The sequence below is a fragment of the Montipora capricornis genome, chromosome 7 (genome assembly GCF_036669925.1).
Source record: "Montipora capricornis isolate CH-2021 chromosome 7, ASM3666992v2, whole genome shotgun sequence".
NCBI classification, from domain to species: domain Eukaryota; kingdom Metazoa; phylum Cnidaria; class Anthozoa; order Scleractinia; family Acroporidae; genus Montipora; species Montipora capricornis.
This window is the reverse complement of record NC_090889.1, coordinates 16,815,590-16,828,089: the sequence shown is the minus strand read 5'-3', so window position 1 is coordinate 16,828,089 and position 12,500 is coordinate 16,815,590. Positions and strand designations below refer to the sequence as shown.

Genomic DNA, 12,500 nt, shown 5'->3' with positions numbered 1-12,500 from the left:
CGCGTTGGGTTAGGAAACTCGCTGGATTATATTTGATTATCTTTGAGCAGCGCTTTGCTTTATTCATTGGAAATTAACATTTCTATTCTTCAGGTTAACTTTTCCTACGTTCGCTTGTAGGAAAGGACACAAATTATCGCTTATTTTCTCCCTAGTGGCTACATCAAACAGAATAAAAACATAAACAAACGCGCGCAAAGCTTGCCGTTCGACAGAGAGTATTTAAGCCGCTTTTACAGGTTGAAACTTTTAGCTGAAACTTATTTGCAATAACAGCGCCTCGAAACAGGTTGCAGCAGGCGTCGCATCTTGTAACATGGTTGGTTTCGTGAAACGTTGCAAAACAAGTATCACGAAGTGGTTTTACACCGTGAAACTCTTGTTTTTATCACCACTGCGATCTTTGCGACTGTTGCAGAAGTAGAAAGTGGTTCTACTTTTCGTGAAACTTGTCTCACAACGGAAGTTCAAAACGTTTCAACCCAATATGTGTGCAACGCCTGGTGAACTTGTTTCGCAGCGCCATTGCACCAAGTTTCAGCTAAAAGTTTCAACGTGTAACAGCGGCTTTGAAGGAATGTGGGCTCTAAAAATAAACAAACAAAAAAAAAAGCGCGTAAGAAGATTGTGCCGTTTATTACAGAATATCGCCTATCATGCAGTGCCTAATCTCAAAAAGATTTTAAAGAACAACTGGCATCCTATTCAAAACCAGCCCTTGCTGAGAAATCTTTAAAAATACTCTCTTATTTCGAATACAAAAGGGAGATCTTTGAAAGATGTACTTGTCATCAGAGCAAAACTCTTATGGTCTTTCAATTTCGTATCTTGATTAATAGGAGTGGTGTTTGGCCACGTCATGCGAACTGACCCGTGATGACTGACGTTTTATGACACCGAAAGTGTTTATAGACGGAAGTCAGTTCTGTCGCTAGCCGGTTTCATCCGAGATTATGAGTTAAAGGACTTGCTCATAAATGTATTGTTATATATTAAAACGATCAATCATAAGCAACATAACTTGTCCCTTTTTAAGTCAACCCTTTAGTTCTTCATTTAAGGATATCAGAGACATTTGACGGCTGATATTTCCTTGCTCCGTTTGACGGTTGACGGAAAAATAGGGAGCTTAAGCTTGTGCGTTTTTGAGACGCGGACGGCAACCAGAATTGAGCTGCTTTGCCCTCTAACTTGTCTTCACACAACCACATTTACATTACTAAGTATCTTTTCTCCATTAGGGATGATTAGTATAAAAATCCGGGAGACACCACTGTCCTGGCACTGTCTCTTCCGGTTGCCCTCCGCGACTCAAAAACGTGCGTGCTTAAGCTCCCTAATTATTGCGTTTTTGACGGTTGACGGTTAAATTTTTGGCCGTTTGAAGGTTGACGGTCAACCCCATTGACACCCTCACCTCAACCAGTTTCGGTTGAAACGGTTGATCTCAATAGAACATGAGCTTACGTTAATCGGTAATATTGAATTACAATGATTTAGTTCTCCGCATTAATTACTGTGCCTTGAACAAAAGTACGCCAGCTACTTAGGCACAGGTATGGTGTTAAATCAAGGACAAAGAAAAACTGTTACTATGGATCACGAAAGAGTGGATAGGCGGAAAATGAAATTAAAATTTTATTTGTCAACTAGGCATGCTGAGAACGATTCACTCAGCAAATGTTTTCCTCAGTCTCATCCACTGAATGGAATACAGTAAGTTCAAACTTGGTGGGAACACAAAAAAGATTCCTCGTCCATATATCCTATAGATTCTATATAGCAAAACAATTGGTGTGCCTTATTGTCAAGGAAATGTTGAAGTGTTTGGGTTCAATGCGGGTATCATATATAGTTATTAGAAGCAGTTGATGAGTTCCCAAACAGACTTAGGGAATACAAAGAATGTAGGAAATGAGTTGGACATTGGTTTATTAAGACTATCAAGACCGGCACACGCATCTTATGTTAACAGAATTACCAACAGAAGTCCAGAAGTCAGTTTTGAACACCACTTATCAGATTCAGTGTAGTCTAAGACAGTTACAGTGGGAGTGGGGGTAGCAGTGAACATGAGAGTTGTGCAATAGGATCTTGCCTCCTCCATACAGCCCCTATGAGTCAACCTTTGCGCGTATCTTTCTACTTTTAGAACGACACGAGTTCTTTGGTTCTGCACGCAATGTTTAGAATGGCCACTCAAAATAAAGATATTGTCAAACGAAGGGTCTCTCTGCAAACAGCGGAAAGCATTGTGTTTTTGGTCACTTAGGATTAGTCTTTATTTGGAGTTGTTTTGTTTTCTGTCTTCTGATTCTTTGCTTTACGTAATTTCTGCTCGGGTACCAGGAGAAGCTGTCCAAACGAAGACAAAATTAGACGCTCCGTGAGCGTACACTGGGTTGCCTGTGGTACGTTCAGCGTTCCAGGCAATTTTTTCAAGTCGGGGGTCATTAAGACCATTTAAAGGGGTCACGCAGAAGTCATACCAGCAGAGGCCCTTTGGCTAACACGATGATAGGACGAAACAGATCCTATTCTGAGGTTAAAAACCTGGCTACACGCATTGCTTACGTGTGGTAGTGAAGTAACAAAATGATTTATTCCATATTGTCAAGTGAGCTGCGTTTTAGTTGTCTTCCAGGAGATTCAAGTTGTCTTTGCGTAATATATAGCTCTAACAGTATACGATATTGTTTTGGTATTTTATATCATTGTAGTGCCATGGTAGAAGTCTTAGGTAAATAGCCCCCTGAGAAGACATGTGTCTACTAGCAAAGTACTGAACCCAGGAAGATTGAACAACATAAAAGGGAATCGAGAGACATTGGCTTCTGGGCTGACATGTTGATCATTTTCAAGTTCCCTCACAACTTCTTTTCACCACAAGTTTAAGCGTGTACTCTAATCATCTGACAGCTTTGTAATACAAAAGTTCACTGAAGTTAAACCTTTTCCGGAGGGTTTAGTATCTGGACGGGTGACCTAAAAAAATATACCCCTTCGTATAACAGAAGCACTGGACCGAAAATTCTATTTTAATGCTAACAAATGCGAACCAAGCAAGGTACAGATTTGTTAGCTTGCTTTATGAAAAACAAGTATTGATGCAAAAGTAATTAAATATTGATACACAGTTTTTAGGAAGAGCAGAAGGAAGTTTCCAGGACAGTCGATCGAGAAAATAGATATTTTGCCATCAGCAATAAAATTTACAACATGAAAACAACATTAATTTTGAACCGCGAATATAAAAAGTTACGATCAGCGACAAACATTTTGGGAGAGTTTCGGTACGTTCAATTTTGTTATTTTACTTTTGTCTGCACAAATAAATCGCAAAAATCGAAAGTGAGATCGAATTCAGCGAGCGCCGTGATCAAGTTACTGCGGTGTGTTTACTCGCGAAAGAGTGAAGCATCTGTGTCAAATGATGGCAAGCTACCGGGTTTTTGTTTTTGTTAGTTTTCTTTTTCTTTCAAGTGTTATAAAGTTTTACAAGAAATGTGCGAATTCCCTGAACAAAGACCACAATCGCCCAACTCTTGATGTTGACCATTGTTTCTGCAAAGTCGAAACTCAAGCACGCTTCCAACAGACCTGTTTATTTTCGTGACTTATGCGCTGCTTACAGTGCACTACAACAAAAATCCTCCCTTATCATATTTCAACACACGTATGCAAATTTGTTAAGCTCGAAAATTACACAACATGAAAAAAATTCACAAAACATGGAAATCTCGCAAAGACCTTTTCCAGCGAAAAATTTATTGCAACAAACCACATATTTGCTAGTCGAGGCAAAAAACCCTTAATATTTCAATTTCGTGCGCGCAAACGAGACACACAATCGGTGTTACAAAGCATATGCAATTAAATAAATTTCTGACAGTTCACATCAAACCCTTTTCGAAAGAACCCTGACTGTAAATAATAAAGCACAAAAGAGACAACTAGCTTTCATTCAAATAACTTTTCACTGTCACATTTTCAGTTTTCTTTTACCTTTGCAGAGTTGAGTATAAAATAAATTTTACTTGCCAGAAAACTTTGATGCGACTTCAGTAAACACTGTGAGAAAGACAATAGAGATCACAGATCCACTTAAGATGTTCGATTCCTTCTCTGTCTTTGTTGAACCCATAAGTTAACAAAGAAATTTCCATTTGATTCCAGTGTTGTACATAACACCACCTTGGCCAAATATTAGAAGTACAGCTCACTTTGATTTCGGCTCGACGGGCGAAAGATTGCTGTCGAAGTCCATTACTCGTCGCTTTTAAGATTCCAGATCTTCATGTTTCACCGCCTGTCTTAACGTTCCATTCTTGAACTCCATATGGCCATGCGCGTTACGATGACTTTCGACGCCATTGCAGGTTAATTAAATGTCCTGCCGTGTGCATCAGAGAAATCTACGCATTACCCCAGTCACCTGAAACGTAACAAAATACGCCCAGAAGACTCTATGCACAAAGACACCACTTAGCAGGGGAGTGACAGGCAAGACTTTTACCGACACGGAAAAAAAAATACGGAAAAATGAAACGCAGATTCCAACCGGATTTGGCAACCCAGTAAATAACAAAAACGATGTATACAAATTGTGCAAACTGATGTAAATTGATGCACATGTGAGTCCCCTGCTGAGGGGTTAGTTCAAAAAATAGAAAGATACGCACAAAGTTTGACTCAAGGATATAGTCCATAGTCCATATAGGCTCCTATTCATGGACTACTGGTTTTGCTTATTTTTCCTCCTTGCCCAACGCCTTTCAAAATTCGAGCACATATAACTACGTTTCGTTTATTTTGACACGCTGTGAGTATTTTTATTTCAGGGCAATGGAAGAAAAGAGATCCTGGGAAAGAAATTGATCATTTTTGTCAAATAGCACTCCAATTCATGTGATTACCCATGCTAAGAATTTTTTAGTAGCTACGAGTTTCAGTACAAAGAAAATTAGATAGATAGATAGATAGATAGATAGATAGATAGATAGATAGATAGATAGATAGATAGTTTATTCTGATTAAAATCGCAGCCGGCCATAGGCTGAATTAGATTAATCGTTACAAGAATTAAGTCTAATAAAAATATGAGAAAAATATACACATTCATAGCTAAAAATTTAATGACAATTACTATATATAAATGTGTTCATAAGTCTCTTCGTCTTAGCCAGAGAGACATTAAATTTCCTCTTTCGTCTAAAATTAAATTCACAATCGTTACGAGGTGGCAAGAGCTTATGCAATTTATGGTCTGAGTTACAAGTGATGGAATCAAAAAGCTTACTTGTGATAGACTGCCTGCGTCTAGAAAGCGTCTCCAAGTCGGCTTGATGTAATGCGGCGCTATATGGAACAAACGGAAAAGTAATTTGAATGACCCGCTTCTGTAGGTGTTCTAACTCAGCGGATAGGTATGCGGGAAGCGCGTTGTGAACACTGAGCATGCGTATTCCATTACTGGGCGGATACAGGTCAAGTAAAAGAGTAGCAGATTTTTGGTGGGAATATTCGCTCTCTTCAGTTGTTTAAGAAAATATAACCGACTCGCTACTTTTTTACTTATTTCAGCAACATGACAGTTCCACCGGAGTTCGGATGATATATCTAGACCTAACAGTGGACACTACCTCTATTGCCTTCCAGTTAATAACAATGCGAGCAAAGTCCGCGACTGATTTAGCGAACGAAATTGCGTAGTTCCTTACACTTCGACTCGTTTAGCTGGAACTTGTTTTGGTTAGACCTTGCGATCAGTTTCTCTACATCAGATTGGATACGGCTATCTTCCTTCTTGTCAACACACTCTGCAATAGTTATGTCGTCCACGTATTTCCACAGTTCGGTGTGACTGGTGTTGATGTCATGAGAATAAATAGCCACGGCCCGAGCTTGGTTACCTGTGGCACCCCTGCCGGTACATTCCTCCATTGAGACCAGCAATGTTTCCCAACTTGACTCTCTGCGTGCGGTCAGTAAGGAAATCGATGATCCAAAACAATACGCCAACCGGCATGTCCAGGGCTTGCAGCTTCCTAGCGAGAAGGGCGTGATCTATCAAGTTGAAAGCTTTCCGGTAATCGAATAAGACAAACCTGACGGTGGATCCTGTACCATCCATATGTTTGGTCCAGGAATGCACCATACTGATTAGCGCATGCGTTCTTGAGGATTCTGGGATGACCCAAAATTGGTTATCTCCGATTTTCTTGAGAATTGATGGTCGCAAATGCTCCACAACAACAAACTCCTCCGCCACCCGAGAGAGAACGGGCGTTAACGAGATGGGACGCAAGTGTTTATTTACGTCCTTGATTGGTTTGTGCTTTGGGATCGGCACGGTATTACCAGATTTCCAAGGTGGTAATCGTCTTTCAGCAAAAGAGCTGTTCATAATATCTGTTACCGTATCGGAGAGAAGATCCGCATTTTCCTTTAGCAACCATGCAGGAATACTGTCAGGTCCGGACGCTTTCCTAGGATTGATCGACGCTAGCTGGAGGTAAACAGCATGCACAGTAACGGCAAATAGTTGCGCGGTGGAATGGTCTTGCGGCTGCTGGAAAGTTTCAGCAGATAACGGTGTCAAGTCTTGCATTGGAGAGAGAAAAGTATCATCGATCAGATTGGCCAAATCCGAGGCACTGAGAGACTCCTCACATATCTCATTAGCTCATCCGAGTCCCTAACGGCTGATGACATGCCGCTCAGTTTCTTAACTTCTTTCCACCAAGTAGACGGTTTGCACTCCTTAAGCTGGCTAACTTTGGAGTCGTGGTACTGCTGCCTGCTGATCCTATGCTCACGGTTCACTCGGTTCCGCAAGAATCGAAACATTGGCTGATTATTTTCCGGGAGTGCCCTTTGCCGCCGTCTGATTAGATCTTTCAAGGCTGAGTTAACCCAGGGCGGGTTTCTAGAGTGGATCGTTTTAGATCGCAGGGGCAGGACACTATCCAGAACATATTGGATTATAGAGTGAAAGGTTGTCACTTTCTCCGCGCGCGCGCAGCCGTGTGCGTTGCCAACGAGGGTGTGTGTGTCAATCTCGTAGAGGTAGGTGCGCATAGCCAAGCGATTTTTGCGTTTCAAGTTCCTTGTTTTGATTGTTAATCGCGAGTCGGAAAACTGAGATCCATCCTTTGGCTGTACCTCTACGGACATGTGATCTGATAGACCGTGAGGAGGACGTTGAATGGGGTCCTTGTAGTACTCATTCAGATTCGTTAGGACAAGGTCAAGCGTTCTATCGCCTCGCGTGGAGAAATTAACAATCTGTTTGAGACCAAAACTATTTTGAAGGCGCCCGGTGTTTAGCCGATTGAAATCTCCAGCAATAAGCAAGTCACATTTGGGAAAACGCGATTCAATGGACGACAAACTCTGCCACAAATAATCTAAAATTGCAGGGTCGTTGTTGTTTGGCGGATGATAAATTGTTCCTAGCACAATACAACTGTATCCCCTCGGGAGACAAGCAGGTCGTAACTTTATCCAAAGCGCTTCAAAAGATGGATCTTCTAAGTTATCCAGGATAGTAAAGTTGATATTATCTCTGATGTATAGGCAAACCCCTTCGTGAATAATATCAACTCTGTCCTTTCGCTCTAGGTTGAAGCCACTAAGCGCGACAACATTGCCGTGAATATGACTACGAAGCCATGATTTAGTTATACAAACACAGTCCAAACTTGCATATTGGGGTACATGGCAGATTTCATCAATCTTGGGAGCGAGGGACATAACGTTCGATAAACATAGCGATGGAACATAAGCAGATGGAAAACCCTTCCTTGTTAAGATTGAAGTTGCTGTTATACGAACGCAGTTTGACGAGTTGTGGGCTTGCTGGGAAACACGCCAAGTTGGTTTGTCTAAGCCATTACCGACTCCTCGCTGCTTGATCGTACTTTTTTTAAAACGACGAAGTTTGCTGCGATCTTGAACAAGAAGACCAGCACGCACACCTCTATAACAAGGACAAAGACTTTTAAGAGAATTCATGCCGACCTTGTTGGAGCAGCTTAGGTGTAAAACTTAATAAAAATATAAATCTTGGAGGAGGTCTAAAAAGTGCAGCCATTCAGATCGGCGCATACATTATCTTTATCATACATTATTAGTGTTTTCAATCACCTTGGTACACATGCAGTTTTCAGTTTTCATACTTATCCCCGTGGAAACGTCCATTAAAATTTCTCTCAAATCTTCTACTGTAAAAAATCTCTACGAATCTCGAGTAAACGCTAACTTTAGTGTCTTTGCCGTACCGAAAAGGAGCCGTCCGTGTCAGTGTAATCTCTCAGAGTGGAAATAATCTTTTCAGGTACAGCTAACTAACACTTGACTGAAGAAAAAATCTCCGTATAACGGTGATATGGGTAAGTCTTAACTTGGAACCTTTGTTTCGAGGAAAATCCGCTTGTTCTCCCTCACATGACGACTCGTGTTTTTCACTGAGGTCAGGTATGAGGTTAGCACGAGGATAGAGTTTTTTATATTAAAGGATGATTTTACATCGCAGTCTATGAAATGTGCTGAAAGCAAAACACATTCTAAACCAAACAGCAAGGGGCCTCATTCGAGCCAAAACTAGATGTCAGCCTCGTTTGGCTCTTTTTGTTTTTATTTAGTACTGAGTCGAGAAGAGCCATTTTATCCATTGCTGAGCATCAGCCGATGCACTAAGTGTAGTATTCACATACCGCAAGCATTGCACTTCATATTCGTTTCGTGCTTTTACCCGATACATCTCAGTGAACCACGACAATGCCGCCATTGTTTGGGCGTTACTAAGCACAGGAACGGAACGGAACGGAATATACCGGAATAAAGCGGAATACACCGGAATGAGGCCAAATGACACCGGAATGAGACGGAATTAACAAGGAACAAAAAATTATTCATTCTGTGAATGAATAAATGTTGCAGAATAGAGACTGAGGAAAAAAAAATCACATGAAGGGGAAGTAACAAGGCTTGGAACGAATCGCGATGTGTTCTCACAATTCTTCATGAAATATATTCAGCAATCGATCTTTTTTCTGTTCTTCTGACTTCTTTCTTCAAACAAGGAAACACTGCATTCGGGTTCGATGGCATTATTGCTAACAATCGGGAAGAGAAAATGAGTTATCTGGCCGCTTGCGCGAATCTATTCGTATATCTCCATCACGTGTGGGTCGTGGGAAGCAGGCAAGCAGCAACGGTAATAGGCCATTTCCGAGTTCATGTGCGCCTCCTCTTCAAAGCGAGTCTAGATGCAAAGTTTTTTGTGATGGCAATTAGTTCGACTTTACATATGAATGAAAACTAATTTTCGTAAGAAAAACTTTGCACTTAGACTCGCTTTGAAGAGGAGGCAGACATGAACTCGGAAATGGCCTATTAGTTTGTGGTTCGCTGAACTTGATTGTGATTGGTCAATGCACAATTGACCTGTCAGAATAAAATAAAAATGTTCACGGGTTTTCTGACTCGCACAGTGAAAGCCGCCTCCGAGATTCATTGACAAAAACAATTTGAATAACATTGTTTCTCTTGCTCCTGTATTTGTTCATGAAAAAAATGTTACTTTCACAAGAAATAATTATTAATTTAGCGACGGATATACTTGTCAAATTTTTCTCATGATCGAAGTATTCCAAATGTTACAAAAGGCAAAAACACATGCAATGCCCTTAGGGAATCACGTCACAACAAAACCGAAAATCGGTCAGCGCTAACTAAAACATTTTCAGGTTCATTCCAGTATATTCCACTTTATTTGGGTGTCATTCCACCTCCTTCCGGTGTCATTCCGGTGTCATTCTGGCTTGTTCCGGTATATTCTGGCACCAGTCTTGTTCATTTCGTTTCATTCCAGTGTTATTCCGCCTCATTCCGGCATATTCCGGTATATTCCGTTCCGTTCCGTTCCTGTGTTTAGTAACGCCCCCATTGTTTATACTAAGTGTATCCCATCGACACTTCAGTCACAACAATGTTTATTGATCGGTAATAGGAAAATTTAAATGATTCAGTTCTTGGTTTGCCATTGATTTTCCACTTGTAATATTCAGTTCTTGAATTTGGTTCCGGGGTCATTTTCACGACCATGATTTCCTTGAAAACAAATGCTAATTCACCATATGACAAATTATTCAATAACATCGTACTAAAATATCACGTTCGATGCCGCTGGTAGCACGATAAAATTATCAGTTAGCCCAGAGGACATTAAATGGAGTTCAGCCGAGGCGGCACTGTGCTTGCTGTTTATTCACCCGAAACTTCTGAAGCATGTCACGAAGTATCAGGCCACTGACTGAGAGTTTTCTCTTTCTCTTTGTGTCAATACTCAATTTGTTGTCATTAAACTGAGGGTTTATCGAGCTACATGTAACATCATAGTCTAGTGTACTTTGATTTAAAAGAAACGAAGGGCAATAATTAAACCCCGAGGGCAGCACACATCGCAGAATCAAATTAGTACCAAAGATCAGGGGACATTTTTTCTACTGCTCCATAAACCTGGAATAAAACCTGAGCAACTGAAAAACTATTTGATCTGTTGCAGACTGGCTTGGCACAATGCAAACATCTATAACTTGTTTCCTGGTCGCAAATTTAACCAACGTCTTTAGAACGAGAGCTACAGTAGCCATCATTGCGCGCAATTGCTGCACAATGGCAGGGCATATCGGTTGCATTTTAATAAAGGAACCAATTGCCCACTCGTTGATCCATTACTTTTCATGATTGGAGCGGCACGGGAAACGTTAACACTTTTATGACAGTTGCTGTGGATGGAAATGCATTATCTGATGTATGCGGCTTAAATTTACAGTACCGTTGTAAGACATTAAGCAGACAGTGCAAAGTGCATTCTGTTGGCCCGAGGAGAAGATGATGGCAGGAAAAAAAAACCAACAAGCGAAACCGTATCACAGGTCAATTCTTTCATTAGAGGGAACCATGAATATTACGAAATTTGGACGCCGGAGATTTGGCGATGAATATGAACTCAAGCGAGAGCCACTTAAAATGGTTGATCACAACGCTGTAGCAATTGTCCGAAAAAGAGAGAAGCTGGGAGGTCTTGGAGGAATTGTATCCACGAGAATGAATTAAGTGGTGAAACAGTTCTTGGACATGTTCCCAAGCTTATGGCCCTATGGCTTACAAAATAGTTCAAGAGGCCAACAAACAAAGGAAGAGCTGTCGTGAAAGGCAGGCGCGTAAACAGTGGGGCCGGCTATGGTTTAGAAATTCCATGGAGTACTACTTCACATGAGACGAGTTCTCAATTCAATGGTTAAAATCAAAACTTGAGGAGCAAGGATCTTTGTAGATTTCCATTAAAGTAGGAATAAGGTTTTCCCGTACAGATCCTGTACAGTGGGTCGGCTCTATCTATTGTTAGCTATTGTTATGTTTGTATAGCGCCGGATGTCACGAAAGGTTTTCACGTGTACGCGGCTTGTGACATGTTATAGTGAAGATTAAATTGCACTTTTTGTTTTCTTGTTGTAATGAGTTATCACCTTATATCATCTGTCACTATTTCGCTTGGAAAGATAATTTGCTGGCCGCTTAATGGAGGTAAAAAAATTGATAAGTAATACACTTGCGACAGCAAAAGTGTGGCCGCGGCTGCTTAATAGAGATATTAAATACAGCAGTTTGCTGACAACTAAATCGGGACTTTTCCAAGTGGCCGCTTAATGCAGGGTGGCCGCGTAATAGGTGGCCGCTTAATAGAGGTCGGATATATTTTTAGTCTTTATCTATAACATTTAGTCTGTTGTATATTTTCGTTGACTGTCATATTTAATTGTAATGAGACTTTGATGATTCCTTGTATTTTTTTTAGTATAATCTGTCTTCACTGAATAAACGCTGGTTTACGCTGTCCTTCAGGCACCCAGCACAGTCACACACGATTTGTCGTAGTGTAGTATTATTTATTGCCTCGCTTTACGAGCTGTGCACAATTGTTTAATTCCAGGCTTGCACGTGCAAATTACACTTTTCACTGAATAAGAATTTTTAGAAATGCGAGTCTTCATTGCGGTTCATAACCCCAATCCCTATTTATATTTCGAGCTATGTCTCGAAAATTAGCTCGTTGATTTACCCTGATAATTAATACAACGGCTTCAACATTTACTTCAACATCCATTCGATTTTGTTGAATGATATTTGAAGATGTTGACTGATAGGGTGGGAAACGGTTTCCACATATCATTCAACATTTGATTTCAACATCAGTCCCCAGGCTGCAGCCGTGGTTGTTACTATGGATACGGGTATGGATACGTCATTGAGTGACCGATTAGTGCGCATGCTCATACCCAATAAAGTTGAAAGAGGAGGGCAAACAGCTTCAACCTCATTCAACATTCGCGAAAACAAAAACAAAAAAAGTTGAATGGTTGGTGAAGCAAAGTTTAGTTAAAGGGACACTGTCATGCTTAATTTGATGCTTTTAGAATAAAACTGGGTAA

At 40.7% G+C, this 12,500-nt stretch overlaps 1 protein-coding gene across 1 annotated transcript; it reads right to left on the bottom strand.

Moving 5' to 3' along the window:
* Positions 1-5,908: 5,908 nt before the first annotated feature.
* On the bottom strand, positions 5,909-6,610 carry LOC138055718 (uncharacterized). Its single transcript, XM_068901599.1, has one exon. It carries the CDS (start codon positions 6,608-6,610, stop codon positions 5,909-5,911), a length of 702 nt encoding a protein of 233 aa, XP_068757700.1.
* Between the last annotated feature and the right edge of the window lie 5,890 nt (positions 6,611-12,500).

Bases quoted from the DNA above. Each gene is read 5' to 3' on its own strand.
- LOC138055718 (XM_068901599.1), bottom strand. From the start codon at position 6,610: ATGCAAGACTTGACACCGTTATCTGCTGAAACTTTCCAGCAGCCGCAA.